This window comes from Vespa mandarinia, chromosome 17, assembly GCF_050613455.1.
Source record: "Vespa mandarinia isolate Hongniang chromosome 17, ASM5061345v1, whole genome shotgun sequence".
Classification (NCBI taxonomy): domain Eukaryota; kingdom Metazoa; phylum Arthropoda; class Insecta; order Hymenoptera; family Vespidae; genus Vespa; species Vespa mandarinia.
In genome coordinates, this window is record NC_140826.1 from 967,915 (window position 1) to 993,174 (window position 25,260).

General features: G+C 26.4%; 2 protein-coding genes across 4 annotated transcripts in view; one reads left to right on the forward strand and one right to left on the reverse strand.

The window, feature by feature from the left end:
- Positions 1-434: 434 nt before the first annotated feature.
- On the forward strand, positions 435-8,611 carry LOC118450366 (armadillo repeat-containing protein 6 homolog). Of its 3 annotated transcripts, none has more exons than XM_085662104.1 (6): positions 435-781; positions 1,089-1,420; positions 1,511-1,806; positions 2,051-2,316; positions 2,401-2,820; positions 8,475-8,611. In XM_085662104.1, the coding sequence occupies exons 1-5, from the start codon at positions 665-667 to the stop codon at positions 2,791-2,793; spliced, it is 1,404 nt and encodes a 467-aa protein (XP_085518230.1). In that variant the 5' UTR covers positions 435-664; the 3' UTR covers positions 2,794-2,820; positions 8,475-8,611. The 3 variants fall into 3 exon arrangements, with proteins under 3 accessions (XP_085518230.1, XP_035741988.2, XP_035741987.2); XM_035886095.2 differs by lacking the exon at positions 8,475-8,611 and adding an exon at positions 3,822-4,049 and having other exon boundaries at positions 436-781; XM_035886094.2 differs by lacking the exon at positions 8,475-8,611 and having other exon boundaries at positions 437-781; positions 2,401-3,021.
- The window catches only part of LOC118450365 (thrombospondin type-1 domain-containing protein 4), a 76,144-nt gene continuing 56,101 nt past the window's right edge, over positions 5,218-25,260 (reverse strand). Inside the window, exons 3-19 of the mRNA XM_085662105.1 lie at positions 23,174-23,249; positions 20,811-20,962; positions 16,496-16,601; positions 14,445-14,547; positions 14,048-14,220; positions 13,281-13,485; positions 12,441-12,607; positions 12,059-12,341; positions 11,730-11,808; positions 11,402-11,604; positions 9,622-9,754; positions 9,221-9,518; positions 8,494-8,685; positions 7,957-8,121; positions 7,217-7,405; positions 6,587-6,752; positions 5,218-5,602 (exon numbers count right to left, since the gene is read on the reverse strand). Coding sequence (XP_085518231.1) covers positions 5,487-5,602; positions 6,587-6,752; positions 7,217-7,405; positions 7,957-8,121; positions 8,494-8,685; positions 9,221-9,518; positions 9,622-9,754; positions 11,402-11,604; positions 11,730-11,808; positions 12,059-12,341; positions 12,441-12,607; positions 13,281-13,485; positions 14,048-14,220; positions 14,445-14,547; positions 16,496-16,601; positions 20,811-20,962; positions 23,174-23,249 — 2,806 coding nt within the window. The 3' untranslated portion in view covers positions 5,218-5,486. The remainder of the gene's footprint in view (positions 5,603-6,586; positions 6,753-7,216; positions 7,406-7,956; positions 8,122-8,493; positions 8,686-9,220; positions 9,519-9,621; positions 9,755-11,401; positions 11,605-11,729; positions 11,809-12,058; positions 12,342-12,440; positions 12,608-13,280; positions 13,486-14,047; positions 14,221-14,444; positions 14,548-16,495; positions 16,602-20,810; positions 20,963-23,173; positions 23,250-25,260) is intronic.

The window sequence follows — 25,260 nt, forward strand, 5'->3', positions numbered from 1 at the left end:
CTGATTTTTTTTTTCAGTCCACTCTAATTCATTTCGTCCAATTGTTAACATAAAGAATTGTATTTTATTACTTAATTATCGTCTTTTAAATAACAAAAGAGACAAAATGAAAAAAATCATATTCTTTTTCCAACAAAATGTAATCGATCGATTTCCACAGTAATTGTACCATCTAGTGCCTAAACCTGTGTAACCATAGAAACAATTGCATGGAAACAATTGCATATTGGAATAATTATTCGTTGTAGAAAAAAATAAAAAAAAAAAAAAAATAAAATAAAATAAAAAATAAAAAGAATAAAAGAAGAAAAAGTAAAAGAAAAGTATCATATGTTTAAGTTTTAAAAATTTATAATTTAAAAAAATATCAATTATTATTATTTATCCCTAGTTCCTTGAGATTATGTTTAAGATGCAGAATTAGACAAAGAAAGAATACGGTGATCTAATGTTTGCCTTTTTGTCTCCTAGAGTACTACAATTATTTGACATTGGACACATGTAGTCCGTTCTATGTATCGATGGAATATTCTTTGGAATTGACAGCTATCTTCTCTTTGTTATTATATGTACCAAGCTAATAGAAGTAAGATTTGTTCTTCTGAGATCTGTATCATATCCTTATATAGAAATTTAGGACACGAAGACATCAAAATCAATTGTCATGGCTCGTATAATAAATCAAGAAACTTATGATGAAGCTGTTAATGAAAATATCGAAATATTTTCTATGTCACCTGAGGAAGCTATCGAAGAAACCATAAAGCAATTTAATTCACAGGTATTTAAACTTTGTTTATTATTTATTTTAAAATTGATATGTGATCAAACAAAAAGTTTCCTCCCTCTCCCCCTCCATTATATTCTTAATTATTTTCATATATTTATCATAAAAATCATTTGTATTTTCATTGAAAAATCTTGATCTATGTCAATTTTGAAGAAATGAATCTATAAATATCATTACGACATAATTAGTTTATCATATCGTTTATTTTAATTTTCTATTTTACTATATATACGTTACATAATAACAAGCTCTTTCGTAATACAATATTTCTTTTTTTTTTTCTTTTTTCCTTTTATAGGGAGTAGATCTAAGCAATATCATTAAAGATTTAATTATAACGCAAGATCATGAATTAATATTGACTTACCTAGATCAGCTTAGATCTGCTCTGGCCAAAAAACATTATGAAAAAATTCCTCATGTGTTGGATAAACTTTCTGACAAATTAGATAAGGACATTGCACGTAAAGTATATGCTGGAAAACGTGGTTGTTATGGTATTTTACTGAGCATTATGAAAGATTGCAAATATGATACTTTGATACTTAAATCTGCATTAGAAACCATTACCTCATTAATGACTGGTAATCCAGATTTATTGGATGACAAAGGTGTTTCTATTCAAATGGAGTATGTAAAATATTTGATCTAATGCATTATATTAGTTTACATTGATATTATGTAATACTTATAACAAAGAGAAATTCTTTTATTTCGTAGAATATTGGATAAACAGGAGGACAAACTGGTACTACAATGTTTATTACATTGGATAAGAGCATGTTGTATAAAACACGAAGCGAATAGACAAAACATATTTAATGCTGATATTTTTAATAGACTTAAAAAGATATTAACTCGTGATGATGCGACAGCATCGGAAGTACGAGATGCATGCTCCGTAATTAGAGCACTTGTATTAGACGATGATATAAGACATGAATATGGAAAAGCACATGAACATGCGACAATTATAGCAAGGGGTGCATTGGATGTACTTACTGGTTTATTATCCAGTAAATATTATATTGTGTTATTGTTATTATTTTTTCATTTCTTTTTTATTCTTATAAATATATATATATATATATATATATATATATATATATATATATATATTTAAGAGTCATTTTTTGTTATGATATTTTTCAATTTTGATTTAATGTTAAATAAGCAAATACTTTTATGCAAATTATATAGATATTTAAAAATACTTCTGCATGTAAAAGTTATATGCATCTTTTCGTTTCTCTCATATAGAATTTAAAAATGAAAAAGCTGTAATGGGTGACTTGATGATTACACTGGCTTCTTTAATCGTGAGAAATGAATTTTGTCAGGACGTAACAGATGCGGGTGGCTTAAAATTTGTTCTGGACATTATCATTAATTATCCTGATTCAGAGAAATTAAATTGGCAAGCTTTGAAATTATTAAAAGCACTTGCTGGCAATGACAATGTAAAATCGCACATAGTGACTGCAGGAGGTGCTCCTTTGATCGTTTCTGTGATCAGTAGATTCAAGGTAACCATCTTGGATTCAATAAAACTTTGCTTTAAGAGAGATATTAATTATTATTAATCATTATAATTGTTATTAAATTTATAGAAATTTGAAGGTATTGTTGTCGCTGGACTTGCATGCATCTCTGCGTTAACATTAAGAAGTTCATCGAATGCAGGAGTGTTTTATGATTGTGGAGCACCAAGAATAATTATTGATTGTATGAAGTCCTATCTTAAAAATTTAAACGTTATAAAGCAAGCAGCTTGGGCAATAAGAAATATGTCAGTGAGGAACAAGTTGGAATGCAAAGAATTTATTGCTTATGGCGTTGAAGAAATATTAAATAATGCTCTAAAGATACATGGGACTAAAGGAGAAAACGATATAAAGGCTGCTTTAAGAGACTTAGGATTGAAGGTTGAATTAAAAGAAAGATGGACTGGCAAGGGTGCCAAATTGAATAGCGAAACAGATAAACGAACTTCATACGAATGATAATATCTTCGAAGAAATTTTCAAAAGGTTGCAATTATAAATAACAATTGAGATTATTACACTTGTTTAAACTTACATCTACTAACAATAATATTTAACATGACTGACTTATAAATTTGTGAACATTTTGCATTTATGTAATTTTTATGTCAATTTTATCTTTTTGTTATATTCTATTTTGTTTAACACATCTTTTTAACACTTGAACGCTACTTGTATATTATATTAATATATAATACATTTTTATATTTATTATATGAAGTTGTTGTTACGTAAAAACCTTTGGAAATCTTAAACAAAAAAAAAAATAAAAGGTAAATAGTGTGTTAAAAAGTATGTTAAGTGGACTTGGCCGATTACAAATATCTGTTATCACATATATAATTATAAAACTTTTTAAAACTAATTTCATTTTTAAATCTACAAAGGAGTACACCAATTCATGCCAAGCACACGAAATGAAATTTTAAATGTACAACTAATACCAATTTTATTTTGTGTCAGTCTGATACTCTCCTTTTAATCCCTTGCATAATACCTTTGTATGTTGATCATTTATTACGATTCCCAAAGTGTAGAGAAAAACTTGATCTTGTCATAATTAAACAAACAATATACAAAGAAAATAATATATTCCTTCGCGAATATGTTTGATGAAGAATACGATAACGATTTAAAGAATATTAAATAATGATGAATGATAATGAAAGATCATTATCATCGCATCATAGTTTTAATCGTATTACGTTCTTAGACGATACTAAAATCTCTTCGCGAGTACGATGCTTTCGTTCGACTATGTATATTCAATTGCGAAAATATACATATTTATAGTTATATAACTTGGTTAAAAATAGATCCAACGTAGATTCGTACGTTCTATGAATAACGAGACGGTAACGTTTGTGTTTTTGTGTGTTAAAACGTCGATGAAACTTTACTAATTATTTAAAAAATTTTAAAGATCATTATCATCTTTTTTCTCGTTTTATTTTTCTTTTAACATGGTTTTTTTTTTATCGTTTCAGGAATCTTTCGAATATAGTGGTAAATTAATAGTAGAAATCATATCGATATCTCATACTCGCAATGATTTTCATTATATTTCTTCTTTCTCTATGAGCATAGAGATGCAACGGGTTGCGACGATTAAGGCGCCGAACGATTAAAAATTATTCATTTATCAAATATTACGAATATATTTCATTTGTATATACCAATCTGTACTTACCAAATAAATTATTTCCTGTTAAGTTATTCAAATTATAAAGGATAATTAACGAAATAATTAACGGAATGCTGACGTTTCTCAAAAGTAAATTGTTATTATATTCTAACAATCGGAATTACTTATTATATTTCTATCACAAAACTTTTACAATTCTTTCTAATGGCCGATTGATCGTGAAAACAAGTAAAAAAAAAAAAAGAAAAAAAAAAAAGAAAAATGAAAAAGAAAAGATAAAAAATAAATGTTAAATAAAATTATCGAATCGTCTTACATGCTATGCACAATGAACATCGAGCACGTTTTTTTTTTGTTTTTTTTTTGTTTTTTTTTTTTTTAAGGGATGTTCGTGGAACAAAAGCTAAGTATCGCTAATGTATTGCTTCATTCATAGTATGTTGGCATCTACAATGAGACTTATACAACGATTGACTATATTTATATTTTAATATGATCCTAATAATCATGCTTTCGTGCAAAAACATTTTGTCATCCATAAAAGAAGCGTAACTTCTTTAACGAGATTTTACATAACAAAATTTATTAATAATTCTACGATATGTTTCGAAATATATATATATATATATATAGATTCGATTTCGGATGATGTAAATTCGAAAATCTTTGTTTCGGTACGATGATATATATATATATATATACATATATATATATATCATATATATATATATATATATATCATATATATATATATATATCATATATATATATATATCATATATATATATATCATATATATATATATCATATATATATATATATATATCATATATATATATATATATATATATATATATATATATATACAGGATGTCCTAAAAATAACAATTTTTTAAAGAGAATCCCATTCTTTTCTAGGACACCCTATATATACGTGAAAAGAAATTCGAACGATCTATCATCAATCCGATTTTCTATTATAATCGATTGTGAAGAATCTATAACAATGAAATTATTTTTGCGCTCATGAATTTAGCAAACGTTCGTTAATTGATTAATTATGATAGAACTAACTGAATCAGATCTCATTCTAATTTTCTATCGAAGTGAAATATTTTTCATTATATGCAGCCTATCGCGAACGTGGCAGCTAGAAATGTGATTAAGTTTAAGTTACAATATAATTATTTGATAAAATCGTATATATATATATATATATATATATATATATATATGTATATATATATATATGTATATATAGAATATAAATAAAATATGCGCTATACTTTTTCTCTCAAACAACAGTCTTTATAAACGAGTTTTATTCGTTTGTCTTCCTATCTCAATACTTTTTCATTTTAAATACGAATTACGAGATACAAATGGCCTAAGAGAGGAGAAGGAGAATGATGATATAATAAGAGCTACGAACCTGCTCGAATTAAACGATATCGATTACCGATATGATTACTTTTTCATTTTTCAATTATCATTAATTAGTGCGAGACTAGTCTCGACATCGGCAACAAGAGTGTTTGTAATATTTCCTGTGACATAGTCCACTTTTGACCACCAAATCGCAATCTGGATACTTGTCGACGCATTCGGATGATTCTAAAACTTCTATGCATAATATGTATAAAATTATCAAATTATCTCTCAAAGTTTCAAATTTATATATATATATATTGTTATTATATGTATAGTTATATTATTATTATATAATTATTTTATACTTGTTATTTATTTATATTTTTATTATATATATATATATATTTTTTATATATATATTATATATATAAAATTTATATAATATTATATATATATAAACCATTTCAATTACTGCATAAATAATGATTTTAGTGAAAAATTTTTCAGATAAAAGTTGAATACTTTCGAAAGTAGTCCATATTTCTTTGTTAAATTTTTTTTTCCTAAGTGGAATCATGTTACTTTTCTTTTTACGGAATCATGCTTTTTAATCTATTATATATATATATAGAGAGAGAGGGAGAGAGAATTTTCGATATTCTCTATAAAAAAGTATTAATTTATGCATTTTGACAAATTATTAATTCGGAAAATATTTTAATTTAAATATTGTTAAGAAATAATTGTTTTTTAATGCTATTATTTTTTTTTTATTATTATACTTATTACACTTTAGTAAATATGTACATGACTTCTGAACAATATTGAAATTAAAATATCTTTTAAACTAATAAATTTTCGCTAAATACGTTAACACTTTTTTATACAAAATTACAAGTTGGATCTACGAATGTAATAAAAAATATTTGATTCCATTTAAAAAAACGAACTCGACCATTGTATAATCCTTGATGTATCCTCTTATAGAAAGATTAATTACATCAAATTATCTTCTTTTAGAAATCACTCAACTTTTATTTGAAATATTTTTCATTAAAATCATTACTTACATAGTAATTGAAATGGTTGTAGTGCATATATATATATATATATATATATATATATATATATATATATATACTTTTGTTATTTATGTAATAATATATTAAATATGTGTATGTCTGTGTGTATATGTATAATGAATAATTGAAGTATTTGAATTCTGTTATTACTTACTTTTTGGTGGTTTATTTAGTAACGTGATATCCTTTTTACATGGTTCCATGTTGCATCGTTGCATTTCGTTCGGTTTGACAAACTCCTTGCAATTTGAGCTATTAATACCTTCGAGGATACAACGGACTAATCTTTTTTGCACGCCACTGCCGCATGTAACTGAACACTAAGAGAAATAAATAAAATTTTTTTTTTATTTAACAAATAATTATATATACTTATTGTTAACAATTATATTTAAATATACTTAATGTTATTAAATATGTTATATTATTATTAAGTATATTTTATATTATTAATCTATTTAAATTTATAATCATATATACTTATAATCATATATCATTATAATCATAATATACTTAATGTTATTAAATATGTTATATTATTATTAAGTATATTTTATATTATTAATCAATTTAAATTTATTAATCATATATTAATTATATATTATTATATTGTTATTAAGTATACTTAATATAAATTAATTTATTAAATTATACTTAAAATATATTTAATAAATTAACTATTTTAATATAAAGTCTATATATATACATACACATACATACATACGTATGTATATATATATATATATATATGTATTGTTATTAATGTTATTAACAATTATTTTACCTGGGACCAATCGGAAATATACCATTCCGCAGAACAAGGCGGTGCCTCGCAAGCCTGTTCGCTTCTTGGCTTCGTGCCATTACAGTTTTTCATTGCCAATACAGTATATTCTCCATTATCTTTTTTCATTGTCTTTGAGATGCATATTACGTTTCGATACTGTACACCAATTCCGCAAGATACGGAACACTGAAAATAACGAAAAAATTTTATATTACTAGCTAACAGATTTGAGAGTGATTAATTAATAGACATTAAAGAAAGATAAAAGTAAAAAAAGAATTAATAAATAAAAGAAGAAGGATAAATTATTTGACGTTGTTATTATTGTATGTAAAATCTAATACTTTTTTTTTTTCTTTCCTAAATATAAAATTCTGATATTTAATAGACTAATTCATTCCACTGAAATGATTATTTATTGAAAGTATTATAAGGTTTCTATGACAAAGTGTAATCTTGTTAAGAATTTTTAAATAATGAAACATTTAATTAAGAATAATATTAACAAAAAAAAAAAAAATAAATAAATAAATAAATAAAAAAATAAGAAAAATCAACGGTAATGCTTTTATACATTTATCTGTATGCATATTTTAATTTTAATAATCTATGTTATTTTATATTATGTTATTTTCTAACATAAACTATTTTCATAAAATTTGATATGTTTGCATGCAAATCAATTGCAATAGAAAGAATTAAAAGTATGTAACCGAGAGTTAATATCTTTTACTAACGGAAGTCCATGGACCGGTGAACCATTTAGCATCGTCGCAATTTATTCCACTTCCGAAACATTGCCTCTCAGTTTCCGGTTTCTCCTTAGGATCACAAAATAATTCACTTCCCTCGGAACAAGCCACACGTCTACTTTCGATTCCTTTACCGCATTCCGTAGAACACTAAAATTGATTAAATTCGACTATGATGCGAAAGTAAATTAAAAAAATTAAATAATTATTATTACAAAATAAATAAATTCTCAAATAATTTGAATTATTTATTATCATATTACTCGATCAATTATATAATTTTATTTCTAAATAATTATATAATTACTTGACATACAAACACACACATATATATAAATATATATATATATATATATATATATGTAATTTAATATATAATTATTAATATAATATAATATAATTAAATTATATAATAAATAATATATAAATTAAAATATTATAATTATTAATATATAATATAATTTAATTTTAGTAAATAATTGTATCGTTATTTGAATTTACAGAATCCTAGTTCTCTCTCACCGTAGGTGACCAAGCAGAATATAACCATGGAGCACGTTGTTCAGAGCTTCTTTCATTTTTATTATTGACTAAACACGATGGGTTGTCACACTCTTCTTGAGATGAAGGCTTGCTTGACAATGGACATGCTTCACCGGATGTTATGCAGGTGACCGTTCGAGTTTTAAATCCTTTTCCGCAACTAGTTGAACACTAAATTGTAAAATTTATTGTAAACATATTTTAAATATGAAATAAATGATAATAAAGATTCAATAAACTTCATAACAACTTAAACATTTTATACGAATCATGAAATTAGATCAAGTATTAAATTTTGATTTTAATATTTAAGATTTCAAACAAAATGATATATATATATATATATATATATATATATATAATAAAAATAAAAAATAAAATAAAGTAGTAGATATAAAATTGATGATACATGATAATCATCGTTCATTTGTAACAAATAATTTGACAAAGATTTAAAGTTTTAAAAATAAATAGATCTTATTTATAATTGCATCTAATATAAAAGTTATTATAAGAATAAAGTTATTAAAAGAATAAATAATTAGGTTGGAAATTATGAAACGGGCGTTTTTGTTTAGTTATTTATTTTCATTCAACACCCGTTTCATAGTTTCCAAACCTAATAAATAAATAAAACAAAAGTATTATATGATTGATCATTATCATCGTACACATTATCATTCATTATTCATTATATCTTACTTACTGGACTCCAAGTTCCAACATTCCATTTCTGCGTAGATTGTGAATAAGTTTCAGCCGTCGATGATGAAGGTATTGATACTGACAATGGTTCCATATTTCTCAGTTCAGGTGTATTCGTAATCGGACAGGCTGGCTTCGAACAAAGTTCTACGGTCTTTAAATCGGGTGGTTGAACGCAAGCACCTAACGCAACACGCATCGTCAATCTCGAATTTAATTCTTGCACACATTCGAGTTTTCTCGTTCGTCTGCCAACGCCACAGCTGACTGAACATTCGCTCCAATTATCTGCTCTCCATCTGACGCGAAAGAATAATCATTTTAAAAAAACGAAAATAAAAGGAATAATTTTTTTTTTCCTTATAATTAAACAATTTTATATTCATTTGATTCAAAATTTACCTGGCTGGACAGGGCTGTTCGTTACATCGCGTCACTTTTGAAGCAACAGGTTTTTCCGAATTACGACAACGTTTTTCGTGTGCTATTGTTTCGCTATCCTCACGCACACACGTCCAAATTGACGTTTGGATGCCTAAAACATACGAAAGATTTTCTTTATTTATCTACTTGTTACGATCAATTGTCCATCTTTGTTTTAACACAATATAATAATAGAAGCAACAAGTATCGGCATTTCCTTTATCTCTGTTTCCTCTTTCAAGTGTCACTTTACAAGACAATTTCATTTCCGGATTGAGAAATTACAAAGGCAATGACTTTTTTTTTCTTTTCCTTAGGTACCCTCATCGTGTCAATCTAAATTTAAGCAATTCGTTCTGGCCTCTTTCCATGTAGAAGTTCTATATCAATTAATTTGTTATCCGAATCGATATGATTAAATATTTTATATATTATATTGCTTCGTTATAAGACAATAAATATGTATATTATTATTAATAATAATTGTTTATATTATTATTATTCGTTAATCTTTTATAATTATTGATATATGAATATTATTAATAACGCCTGATAATAGGCAACACTTCGTATTCGGCCGATAATAGTAGGCAACACTGTCGTGCAATAATGTAACAAAACATTTCCATATAACAAAACATTTCCATATAACAAAATATTGCTTACTAAAGAGACCGAAGAAAGTTTCTTAGTGATAGATGATGTTAGAAAGCGACCTTATCGAACAAGTAACAAGTGTTGCCTACTTTTAGGCGCATAAAAAGGTATAAAAAAATAAACAATATAATTTTTCTTTATATTCAATTACTTTCAAAAGTATTCATTCGTCACATTGCAATTGTTTTAATAATGACGAGAGTATAAGGAATATCCTATGATCTTAATTAAAAAATAAATGGAATTTATTCGACGATATTAAATTAAGAAGCTCGCCCACTGGAAATATCGCAATTAAATTAAATTTAGTTCGAATTTTCGTTTCGTTTCGTTTCGTTTCGAGAGAAAGAGAGAGAGAGAAAGAGAGAAAGAGAGAGATAGAGAGAGAGAGAGAGAATGAGAGTTAATAAGTTTCCTTTAAGGTATGGTTAAATTTTAATTTATCTCCCAAACTTTTCAAGAATACACGTACAACGTTAAGTATTGATTTTAAATATTATAACCATTGAAAATGGTTATTACAATAATAAATATATCAAATTTAAAGCTAACAAAATTTGCTAAATTTAAATAAAATAAATTAAAAAGTGTTTCGAAGGATAAAAAAAGCTTATCTCCGAAGAGATTAACCTCGTGAGGAATAAACGAACTTGATGGTGGTTTTTCTCTCTCTCTCTCTCTCTCTGTCTCTCTCTCTCTCACTCTCTCTTTCTATCACTATCTTTCTCTCCTAATGTGCAATTACACCGAAACGAATGCGTCTCGATTCGCTTCCCACGCTTTACTCGATGAACGTTAAATGAACGCGGCATCTATGGCGACCTTTCATTATCCACATTTTTCTTAATTGCTTCAGGCAATCGTACGACATTTCGTTATAAAAAGAAAAGAAAAAAGAAAGAAAGAAAGCAAGAAAGAAAGAAAAAAAGAAGAGAGAAAAAAAACAGTATACGAAGAGAGAAAGAAAAGCGAAGAAAAATGGGATGAACTTACACGTTTTGTAAATGATAATAATAACAATAATAACAATAATAATAATAATAATAATAATAATAATAATAATAATAATAATAATAATAATAATAATAATAATAATAATTACCTCCCCCGCACTCTTTCGAGCAGGCCGTAGCTACTTTCCAGACAAACTTCTTGCGCTTTTTCTTTTTTGTTTTTGAATTAGGCTGATCACCGGCCATTACTATTGTCGGTGGACGTTTCATTTCTTCCGTTCGTGACGCGTGTCTTGTACGATTGTAATTAATAAATCCTCGCGACTGAGAAAAATCAGTTCTATGAATGGATCTAAAAGAGAACAAATTAAATAAATTTTCTATTTCTTTTAATAATTATCAAAGATAAATTATAATTGAAAATATTTAATTCGTGATTATTAAATAGTAAAATCGTCTTTGATAAAGAAAACTTACGTTCTCGTCGGGGGAGTATTAACGATTCCATGAGAACCACCATCGGGAATTTCATTGCCTCTTTGATCATTGCTTGATACTGTAATCACGCACGCAATTATGTATTAGCCATTTGATTAATGAGTAAATAATTTCTGTATATAGCCCTAGAGAGCTTTGACTATGGAATTAGAATCTGTTCATCGTGTCCCATGTATTAGATATATCTACGCATACGATATATCATATACGATATATTAAAGTGAAATTAAGAGAGTATCTCAGTGGTTCTCAAGCTTTTGTAAAATTTTATAATTGATGATTAATTAAAGAGCATCATACTTTCTTACTTGCATTGAAAATTGGAGGTAATAAATTTCCTCCTCCTCCTCCTCTTCCTTCTCCTCCTCTTCCTCCTCTTCCTTCTCCTCCACCTCCTCCTCCTCCTTCTCCTCCTCTTCCTCCTCTTCCTTCTCCTCCACCTCCTCTTCCATCTACTCTTCCACCTCTTCCTCTTGCTCTTCCTCCTCCTCCTCCTCCTCCTCCTCCTCCTCCTCCTACTCCGTTTAATGTTTCTTTCAGTGGTAACATGTATTTGTAGAGAACGCCGGGATTTAATTCTTGAAATAAGATCTATGAAGAAAAAAAAAATGATCCAAGTACGTGAATAGGTATATATACATAGATATATAAATTGAATTCGAAGGATCGTTCGAAACGATTTTAACGTACTTCTAACTGCAGAGAATCGTTTAACGGTCCAGTCGCCAAGATGCACTCCAAGCGGTTTCTATCTCCCCTTTGGTATGTTAATGTCGTGCCAGCCGCTTTATAAGTGCCACTGGGACTGTAAGACCAGGGCCCGTTTAGAACGTAACTGCCATTGCTGTCCCTGAGTGCTGCAAGGTGATTGATACTTGGTTAACTTTCGATCGATTTTATTCTATCCTTTTGTTCGACGAGAACATTTCAATTTTTATTTATTCTTCATTCAACGTTTTCTTTTTTTTCTTTTTTTTCTTCTTTTCTTTCTCTCTCTTTTTTTTTTTTTAAAGTACCTTGAAACTTACATACCTGTGTATTATCATTAATTCAATATATTTTAAATGTGCATAAATATGACATTATACATATAATTTTATACATATAATTATGATAATTATACACGTATAATATGATGATAATTATATACATATTTTATTTAATTATATATATTTGAAATATTTAAAAACATATTATATATCATATATATTAAAAGATTGTAAAAAAAGTATATATATTATATATGTTAAGAAATTGTACAAAATATACGCATACACAAACATACACATTATTTATATTAAAAAATTATATGCCACAAATGCCTTCAACGTATTTAAGATATATCCAATTAATTAAAACACGACACATAATATTTCTATTTCTTTATATAATAGATCTATTAATATATCTAACTAGTAATAAGTTTTTTGATTTATTTTCGATTAGATTATTATAGGAACTTTCTTTAAAAATATTTAATTTAACGTCAATTAGATAATTAAAGACGACCAGGAAAAGTGCAAAGGTTACCTAAGAAATTTGCGCTGAAACGTAACTCGGAGATGTTCAGAGACATAGCACCTTTTGGGATCGTCGTTATCGAATGATGACCCTTTGGTAGGATTGGTTCCATGAAGATACCTTCGAATAGTCTGCAACCTTGTCCTCGCCCTCCACAAACACCACAAGCATCCATCGTTGCCCCTGAACCAATCACACCGTCGCAACCTACGGACTAATATTCAAAAAAATTAATTTTATCAAAGTATTTGTATTACTTCTTTTTTTTTTTTATAAACATACATTATAACATCATCAATTTTTGAAATAAGAAACAATGAAGAAAAAGAAGATTCCAAGTACATATAATAGTACTATATAATAGTATACGAATAGGTATATAGGTTTTTTTTTTTTTAAATGTTATAATATTTCTATATCCGATTAAATTCATATTCTTACACATATATTGTTTATTTTTGTGAATTATTATTTTTATTAAATGTATATCATACTTATATGTTATATGAATGTATATAAGTATGTATAATACATTTAATTATACTCGTTATGTTACATATTTATATATTAGATATTTATATATGTTATACAAATTACATACAGTTATCTATATATTTTATATATGATATTAACCATTATGTTATCCATTTATATAAGTGTTATACGAATTATTTAACGTTATATTAACCACCTACATACGTATGTATGTTTAACATATATCCATATAATAGAGGTATCTATGTAAACGGATGTATACATAGAGTGTAGGTGCCTACCTTGCATTGTCCAGCGACACAGAGCCAACGTTCCGTACGTTCCATTGAAATTCCGGCATTATGTCCACGAAGATTTGGACCGTCGCAGGGTGTGCCGTCCATTACTGCCGGTTCAAGCGTTGCGTAAAAACGCTGCCCGACTGCACGGCAATTGAGCGCGCACGAGTTCGGCGCTGAGGAGGAAGAAGGATAATTGCAATTTTTTTTCTTTTTTTTTTTCTTTTTTTCTTTTTCTTTTTTTTTTTTTCAAAAGGAGCCGGAAGTTTATCGACCAACGTTCCGTCGTCACGTTTGCGACGAGATTTAAGATAGTATTTAACCGGTTTTTTTTCTTCTCTTTTTTCTTTTTTTTTTTTTTTTTTTTTCTATTGAGAAATATACAAAGTAAAACTTTTACCATCCAAAAATGGAATCCAAGTGTAGATGTGTCCCTTGTAATTTCTTCCATTGTATCTAGCGCACTGTTCCGCTCGTAAGTCCTCGGCAAAGTTCGGACATTCCTAATGAAATTATTGAAAACATTTGATTAATTCGAATATACGAGAATAGGTCAAAAGTTATTTATGGCAGGCTAGCAGAGCCATGGTAAACAATTTTACAACTCAATTACTACCTTTCAACGCTTTTTAGATTAATTTTGTTACAAGTTGTAAAAAAGTTTTTAAATTTGTAATTTTACAATGTAAAAAAATAAAAGGTTTAAAAAATCTCGGTAAAAGAGTAATCAATTTTTTTTTTTTTTTTTTTTTTTTTTTTTTTTTTTTAATTAATTGGGGACTTTCGACTCATTTAAGAACTTTTGACCCATTTAAAAACTTTTGGTCAACTTCGTTAATTCTAATAGAAAGTTCCTAATATTTTGATTTAACATGTTGACTGACACATAATTATTCATACATTTTGGAGATCACAATGGAATTTTGATTGTTATAAGTTTATAATTGTAAAATGTAGATTATGGAATAGGAAATAGATAAATATAAAAATATAAATATAATTTCTAATTTTAGATTTTCTAATTTTATTTTTAATTTTAATTTAATTTAATTTTACTTATAATTTATAATTATTATTAATTTTTTTTCAATTGTTTCTATTTTGTACGTATAATTAAAAAATAGAAAAAAGATTTTTCTAAAATCAATCCTTTTTAAGAGTTACATAATATTACATATAATTTTTGATTATTTAAAATATATAAAACGATAGTATAATTAAATGACATAGTAATATTAATAAATAATGTTACATTAATACTTTGATATATTTTCCTTTTCAAAGGTTAAATAATTTTATTAATAATCTGTAATTATTAATAATTCACTTTGAATTATTTCAAATTTATAAAAAGATAGTATGATTAAACAGGAAAAAAAAAAGAAAAAAGAAATTTTGTAAGATTAACAATTCAATTCAATGTCAAATTTATTTAATATTTTCTAAAATTTAATTGTTCAATATTGTTAGATGCTATTTTATAATTGTCAAAATTTAATTATATTACATAAAATCTTAACATGAATTGATTAAAATTATTAAGAATAACAAGATTTTATTAAATTAATATTATAAAAATTACTATATTAAAACTTTGCTATAATAAACAATATCTTCATATAAAATTGTTAAGAATTAAACGGTAAACATTAAAAAAAAAAAAAAAAAAAAAAAAAAAAAAAATTATTCCATTTAAATAATACAATGATATCTTGTATTAAACAATATTTCAAATCAATTAATTAATTGATCAAAAGAATAATTTCGAGGAATATTAAAATTGTAAAAAAGTTTTTTTACGAAGATTGAAAGCGAAAGAAAAAACAAAAAAAAAAAAACAAAAAAAAAACGAAAAAACGAAAAAGAAAAAGAAAAGAAATGAAAGAACGATTCGTACTTAATTAGATATTAAATCATGATTCATTGAACTACGATCTTACTGAGAAAACGATTGATATTCATGGGCAATGACCATTGTGGCGGTCAATTTGTTAATAATTTTCAAAATTGTTTTGAAATTTGAATATGTCCATTTTATTTATTAAAACGAATGTTACTCTCATGAAGAACGTTGAAGCCGATCGAAAGAAAAGTCTTTGTCCTTTGAAGAAAGAGAGATAGAAAGAGATAGAGAGATAAAGAGAAAGAGAGAAAGAGAAAGACAGAGAAAGAAAGAGAGAAAGAGAGAGAGAAAGAGAGAAAGAGAGAGAGAGAGAGAGATAGAAGAAAAAAAGGTGATCGTTCTTATGAATTTTAAAGGAACGTCGACGGCACGACGTAAATCACGGCCGAGCATACGGTCTCTTAATTGGCCATCGCGATGATTTGTTCCTGACTCGTGACTCGTTTCGCACCCCTCGGAAGGAAAAATTTCATCGTGGATTTCAAAGTTTTCTTTCCATCAAATACATTATGTATATGATAGGTATGTATTACCTGCGTATAACTTACCTGTGTGTTGCACGTATGATATCTCTTGTATGTGCCGATACAAATGGGCCTTTTGTTTTGTGTCATGCCATTGTCCGTGATAACGCTTCGTTTTCTTAAATCTTTTCTGAAATCGTTACGAATATTCATTTACATTTGAACACGAACATCATTTTTATTCTTTTTTTGTTTTTTTTATCTCTCTTTTTATTTTTTATTTATTTATTTATTTATTTTTTTTTTTTTTTTTTTTTTTTTTAATGACAATAATCCACGAATTAGAAATCAATATTCTTCTGTGTTGTCAGTGTTCGCGTTTCATTTAAATCTTATTTTCAAAAATTTTAATCGAACTGATTATAATTAATCTTATTCGTTAACTTTAGTAATCTTTTAATTTTTCATTATAATACAATTTTTTATAATAATATTTGAACAATGTTCTTTTTATTTATTTGAAATATTAAACGAAAATATCTCGTGAGAAATTTTTTTGTAAAGTTTCGTTGATATTCAACTTTAATAAATGTTTGTAACAAAGAAACTTGAAAATTTTCATTTTTATCAAAAGTCAGAGTTGTGCAATTCTAAAAAAAAAAAAATGAAAAAAAAGAACCAGAAAAACGACCAACAATTTTTAATCATTTTATACTGATGTTAAATTATACTGTTTGATAATCATAACTTCATTAAAATTCGATAAAGTTCGATTTCGTTTTATATCAATAATTTGTAATCTATCTAAAATTATAGATAGGCAAATTTAAATAATGGGTAAGAGTTTCTAATTAAGCCATATTAATATGATTATAGCTATACACCAATTAAAACTTAATAAATATTATCTTCATCTGATATTACGAATTTTTAATTCATCGAAAGTTATAGACATGCAATTCTAAACAATGGCCAACAGTTTCTAATGAAGCCATACTAATATAATTATAACTATACCTCAATTAAAATTTAATAAATTTTACCTTCATATTACGTCACGAATTTGTAATCTATCAATAATTAGATATAGGCAGATAATTTTAAACAATGACTAAGAGTTACTAACGAAGCAATAATAATATAATTATAATTAAACTCTAATTAAAATTTAATAAATTTTATCGTCATCTTACGTCATCAATTTTTAAACTTATCAAAAGTTATAAACAAATAATTCAAAACAATGGCCAACAGTTTCTAACGAAGTTATAGTTAATATAGTTTTAACTACATTCTAATTAAAATTCAATAAATTATCTGAAATCGTTTGAAATCGTAAATTGTCAATCTATTAAAAATTATATTTAAGCAATTCTAAACAATACCCAGAAGCTTCTAATAAAATCATATTAATATAATTGTAATTATATTCTAATATTAAAATTAAATTATGTCATCATCTTAAGTTATGAATCTATAAAAAAAGAAAAAAAAAAAAAAGGAAAGAAAAATTACCAACGATTTCTAATCAAGCAATATTAATCCTATCATTAACCATATATCATAATAAAAATTCAATGAAATTTATCTTCCCATCTTACGTAACAAATTTGTAATGTTTCAGAAAAACAATATTAGAAATAAATCTCTATCTTTTTATTTAGAACATAGAGTAGATTAGGTTTTGCACGCGAATCGAGTCGTTGACAGTGTCTCTCCATTTACTTCGCGTGTTCGTCTCTTTATTCGAATCGATTAGAATGAAACGATCGAGGTTCACGCGATCCTATTTCTTATCGCGATCGAGGAAGAAACATGTTCGTAGGAAAGATCGGCGAGTCTTTCTTTTCGCTTAGACACGATCCATTCGTTTTCTCATTCGAACAGCTGGTTACGATTGGATCGCGCGAAAAGCTAACGGTGCCGTGCAAACGCGTCATTATCTTAGAAGCTTTGCATTCTATCCTGATCTAATCGCTGTACTATGCGAATCGATCGATCGTGAGGATTTCGCAGGGCAGAGCTGTAGGTAATCTATGGAGGTAATCGTTTCAACTTGTTCGAATACCGTAAAAAGGAGGGAAAGCTAAAGACAAGGTGCTCTTCAAGATCATTCACGATTTCTAAGTCTCTTAGGAACTTGTTGGATAATGTTCAAGGATTTAGAAGGAGAATAATCCTGAACCCGGAAATTTCAAATATTCCACAATTTCGTCAATACATAGATTACATTTTTTTTTTCCACGAGTAAAATGTTGTTTTCTTTTTTTTCTCTCTTGTTTTTAATCTAAAAAAAAAAAAACGCTCCTTTAATCGTCGCATTTTTCTTTTTTTTCATTTTTACATTTTATTCGGAATCGTTACAGTTTTCGACAAATTTCGTTACGAAAAAGATTATAATATTTCTTAACGCGTATTCTATTATCAACCAATAAAAAAAGAAAGTAAGATTAAAATTAATGTATATTGTATATAATAAACATAATGTATATTGCAGTATTATCAAGCTCTTTTTTTTCATCCTAGTAAAATACTATTTATCTTGTTATTGTTTGTTTTCAGTTTAGGATGTTTATCAATAACTGACCTCAAAGGAATAACGGTATTTTTGTTCTTTTTCTTCTTTTTTTTAATTACACCACGAGAGAAGAGAATTCGTGAGAAAAACATTCTGATAAAATAAATGTTTATTAAGTGTAAGATAGAAAAAACAGTTGTTGTTGTATTGTTACTGGTATTGTTTTTATTTCTAGGGACAAGACCAACGACAATATCGCTGATATGAGTTCATAGCACATGCGTGAACGTTGTTTCAAAACCCGTATATAAATATATAAATATATATATATAAAAGAATTGAAAAAGAATAACGTAACTGAAAACGATCAAAATGAAGCAAAAAAGCGACAAGATATTATTTAATAAATATTTTTTAATAATTTTCCTTCTTTCTCATAAATATGATATCTAATCAGTCGAAAAAAAGTGAATGGAAACAAATAATTGAAAAGACAAAAAAAAATTGTTTAATAAATGTCGTTCAATAATTTTTTTTCTTATTCTAATAAACATGATAATTAATTAGTTGAAAAACGAATCGAAAAAGAACAAAGACAATCAAAAATACAATAATACAATTACGAATAAAAATGATATTTAATTAGTCGAAAAAAGAATCGAAAAAAAAAATAATCAAAAACACAATAATCTAATCTAATAGATTTTTTTTTCATATTAAACATGATATTTAATCAATCGAAAATAGAATCAGAGACGAAGAAATAGTCAAAAACAAAAAATTGTCTAATCAATATTCTTCAATAATTCTTTTTCTTATACTAATAAAAACAATATTTAATCGATCGAAAAACGAATTGAAAAAAAGAAATAGCTGAAAAAAGAATCAAAAAAAAAAAAAAAATAAAGAAATAATCAAAAACACAATAATCTAATCAATATTGTTTAATAGTGTCCTTTCTTATTAAACATGATATTTATTAAAAATGAATCGAAAAAAAAGAAATAGTCAAAAACACAAAAAATTGTCTAATCAATATTCTTCAATAATTCTTTTTCTTATACTAATAAAAACAATATTTAATCGATCGAAAAACGAATTGAAAAAAAGAAATAGCTGAAAAAAGAAACAAAAAAAAAAAAAAAATAAAGAAATAATCAAAAACACAATAATCTAATCAATATTGTTTAATAGTGTTTTTTCTTATTAAACATGATATTTATTAAAAATGAATCGAAGAAAAAGAAATAGTCAAAAACACAAAAAATTGTCAAAGAAATATCGTTCAATAGATTTTTTTTCTTATACTAATAAAAACAATATTTAATCGATCGAAAAACGAATTGAAAAAAAGAAATAGCTGAAAAAAGAATCAAAAAAAAAAAGAGAAAAGTAAAGAAATAATCAAAAACACAATAATCTAATCAATATTGTTTAATAGTGTTCTTTCTTATTAAACATGATATTTATTAAAAATGAATCGAAGAAAAAGAAATAGTCAAAAACACAAAAAATTGTCAAAGAAATATCGTTCAATAGATTTTTTTTCTTATACTAATAAAAACAATATTTAATCGATCGAAAAACGAATTGAAAAAAAGAAATAGCTGAAAAAAGAATCAAAAAAAGAAAAAGAAAAAAGTAAAGAAATAATCAAAAACACAATAATTTAATCAATATTGTTTAATAGTGTTCTTTCTTATTAAACGTGATATTTATTAAAAATGAATCGAAAAAAAAGAAATAGTCAAAAACACAAAAAATTGTCAAAGAAATATTTTCCAATAATTCTCTCTCTCTCTCTTTCTCCTTCTCTGTCTCATATAAGCATATTTAATTATTTGAAAAACAAGTCAAGCCGTTCTCGATAATCTCTCTTACCGAAGAGGAACGCATTCTCGTGATTGAGATTGGATACCCGTGCCACAGGTTCTTGAACATTCGCTCCAGCTGCTCCAGGTACCCCAAGTACCTCTCACACGATTCTCCCGACCAATTCCAAATTGAGTTCTCTCCTGTAGCATATGATAAACCTGGAAGATAAACGAGAATAATCAGAGGAAAGGATGAAACTCGGCATTTTACTTGGTCAACTTGGAGTTTATTGGCAACACGCAAAGCGTTAAATTCAGTCAATGCGTGAACGCGTGTAAGGTAAAGGGCGTGAGGTGAAGAGGGGAGAGAAGGAATAGTGGCAAGGAGAAGAAGAAGAAGAAGAAGAAGAAGAAGAAGAGGAAAGCAAAAAAAGGAAACGAGTTCGTTTCTCGGTGATAATAATTAAATCGACGTGAGAAAAACGATACTACCGATTTCATAGTAATCGCATTTCGAATATCAAACAGACATATCGGAGTCACTTGTTTGTATAATTAATGCAGATATTGGGGATCGAAGTATATAGTGCATATTGGAATATTCGTATTGGAATATACGTACGATCGAACATCAGGTGGCATGCTTATTTCTATCGATTTATCGAACGAAACTCAATCTATGTATATTACTTATAATTAATTATTTACGTTATATATATATATATATATATATATATGTATATATATATATATACGTGTATTCGAGACTTCGAACGATCTTTCTTTATATATTGACTGTGTGAGTATGATCGTTGTAATTAAATCAACTTTTCTGTCATTTCTTTTCGTAATGTCTTTACATATCATACATATATTTGCGATTTCAAAGGATTTTTTTTTTTTTTTTTTTTAATGAGTATGCCGAGTGTACGAGTCTTAATTGTAATTGAAGTAATATATCGTAAGATTTAAATTTAAATAAAATCAATATAAAGTTACGAATAAAATTTCTAATACTCTTGTATGGTTTTCTATTTTCAAAGCACCTATGTAATATTACATATAATTTACAATTATTATTAATTCATTGACGGTTATGAACAAATTATTGACATAAATAAAAAAGGATTTCTATAAGATTAAAGTTTCAACACAGACAATTTAATGTTTTTTCTTTTTCTTCAAAAATAAAATAATTTACTTATAATTAACAATGATTATTATTAATCTATTGTCAATTATTTCAAATTTGTGAAACTATAGTAAATTGAGTACAAAAAAAGATTTTTGTAAAATTAACAATTCAACAAAAACTATATTGTCTGTCTATTTCAAATGCTACTTATTATTATCAATAATATTTTCAATTATTATTAATTTATTGTAAGTTATTTCAAATTTGTAAAAGTATAAATAATATAATATAAAAAATAAATAATATAAAAAAGATTTTTATAAATTCAACGATTAAATTTAAGACATTTTATTGTATCTATTTCAAATATTATTTAATATTACTTATACGTTCCATTTATTGCTGATCTATTGTCAGTTATATCAAATTTATAAAACGATAGTATAATTAAACAGCATAAAAATGATTTTTGTAAAATCAACAATTAATTTGTACACACACCGTATTGTCTATCCTATTTCAAATATTTATTACTTAATGTCATATATATATTATCCAATTATTTTTAACTTAAAAAAGATTGGAAAATAGAAAAACTTTACCACGCGACAATATTTTGAAACGTTAGATATTATATACATATGTAATTTGACGTTGACAGTTATCTTATGTTATAAAATACGTCGTAATTATGTTTTTTCCGTACGGAAATATCTACGTACTATGTTCTCTTCGCGGAAAGATCGTTTATACAGTTTTGTTTTTGTCTAACTTTAATCAAACGGATTACTAGAACCGTTTCATTTCGAGGGCACGTTTGGCGATATTCCGGTGAAATACGATATGATAACGCCGGACGCGATATCACGTATTTGCGTTTTGCAATTTACCCTCGCTTACCGTTTTAAGAAACGTCCTTGCAAACGAGCTCGGCTTTTGCCCGTTCGTAATTTAGGAATCTGCTCGGTGTCAATTAATCATTCTTCTCGTACCACCCAAGAATAACGTCGACGTAATTTTCGTATTAATTCACATAACTGGATTAAATTAATATTCAACGAAAGATGGAATGCCAAGGAGAAGATATCGTATTTGTGGAATAACGTAATCATGATTAAAGTTATCGCGATCTTGAACGAAGTACAAAAAGTCGGAATATATTATTTTTAGATTTAAACGTCACAAATATTTACGTTATACTATTTACAAAAAAAAAAAATCTTTGATTTATTTAATACAAATAAATTGATTATAATATTAATCAAGAAAAATTATTCACCTGTGTGAAAACTTACTTCGATCGGATACTTTTCTGGTATATATGAAGATGATACGTTGACGAGCATGAGTGCGATGAAAATCAGTATCGATCTGAAATAAAAAATGATCCAACTGGAATTTTCGAAAAATATATTGATTTTGTTGATCATATTGTTAGATATATATAGTTATGTATATATTATATAATGTGACAACTATTAACAACTGTTAATCGTTATTTTCAACATTAGAACTATCAAATTTATCGAAAATGACGAGTTTTTCTTTTTCTTTATTTATTATTGTAAAATTAAGTAAATTAAAAATAATAACGAACGAAGTGTTCTTTTATTTTCTCAAATAACTATCAAATTGATAAATGTGGTCTAAATAGATCAATAGTTCTATTGTTAACGCGTTGTCTGGTCAATCATTTTTATATAAATTGATATACTTATTTAATAATAACGTTAATTTTCATAATATTTTTGTTTTTTTATTTTACCGTCATATTTACATTATATTGAATTATATTATATTGATTTATATTTTAATACATATATATATATATTTATTTATTTATTATTATATATTATTATTATATTATATATATATATATATATATATATATATGTATTTTTATTTTAAGTAAGTTTTATATTATATAAAAAAAAAGAAAAAAAAAGAATAAATCTTAAAAAGATTTTAATTATACTCAACAAAATTAAATGTTAGTTTTTCCCATAAGGTATACTCAACATGTTAAAATAATATCATAAATGATCGCGAAGCAAGCATCATAGCATGTACTATGACGAAGATAAAACCATAAACGATTCGCGTTTCTTCGGCAATTACCACACGTGTATCTTTCGTGTTGAGGAATATTAGATAGAACGTGCCGCAGAAATGGTTGAGTTCTACGAGCCTGCGAATCGTTGAGTGCGTTTGTCGGTGGCAGTGATCCTCTTATCTCTCTTATCTCCCACCCATCTCGCTTCGTTAAACTAGAAATCTCAAGAACGCGGTTTTAACCTTTTCCAGATGGGCACGCCAAGCGTAGAATTTCCCTGATGTTACTTTGAACGACTTGGTATAAAAGTGGTTTATTTTTAATAATAATTTTCCACTTGGGAGATATTAGCTCTAGAAATGGCTACATCAATCTAGAACATTAACACTAGATTTACTAAAAGGGTCAAGATAATTTGTTTGACATATTATTTTAATGATTTAACAGAACTCGTTTTTAGTATATCTTATTTTCTGCAATTTTTTTTTTATTTCTGACGTAATAATAATTAATTTTATAAGCGTGCTTTTTCTTTTCTATATCTTTTGTCTAATATTTATAATATGTAATATTCTCTCTCTCTCTCTCTCTCTCTCTCTCTCTCTCTTTCTTTCTATATACAGTAAATACCGAGATGGATGATTTTAATCATTCACAGAATATAAGATAAAATTTTGATTTCATTGCAATTATAAAAAGTTTCTCGTAATATTTCTCGATTGTATCAATATCATTTAGAGAACTATTAATATCTTCGATTAAATTTGTTCTTTTCTAGAAATTAAATGTGAACTATATAACTATAATAATTTCGAAAATGAAATTTTTCCCGTATTAAATGATCGTTCATAAAAAAAAGATTCATAACCACGGTCAATTTATCGTATAGAATTTCCCTATATGGTACTTTTGAACGACTTGTAAATATTGCATTAGTTGCGCAGATGTATGCACCTACTAATAAAAATTTTTTTTTTGTTTTTCTACGATCATAAGAACGCTGATCATTATGAATCGTTTGGTAAGTAAGTAACCGATCGGAAGTAGTCGTTCTTTCACGATGAGGAATCATGATGAAAATCGAAGGATGCTGAGATTACCTTTTAATCTTGAACGAGAGGCCGTCTCGATTCGCTATCCGAGAAGCTACTGGATCGGTAGGCGCCACTCCATTTCGCTACGGTAATCGTTAATAGCGTAAAGGCTCGTCCGTAGAAGAAGAAGAAGAAGAAGAAGAAGAAGAAGAAGAAGAAGAAGAAGAAGAAGAAGAAGAAGAAGAAGAAGAGAAAGAAGAAGAAAAGAAGAAAAAGAATAAGAAGAGGGCGAAGA

Coding starts and splice junctions, on each gene's coding strand:
- LOC118450366 (XM_085662104.1), top strand. CDS start 665: ATGGCTCGTATAATAAATCAAGAAACTTATGATGAAGCTGTTAATGAA. Junction 1,421..1,510: donor GGTGTTTCTATTCAAATGGA/GTATGTAAAATA, acceptor TTTATTTCGTAG/AATATTGGATAAACAGGAGG. Junction 2,317..2,400: donor CTGTGATCAGTAGATTCAAG/GTAACCATCTTG, acceptor TTAAATTTATAG/AAATTTGAAGGTATTGTTGT.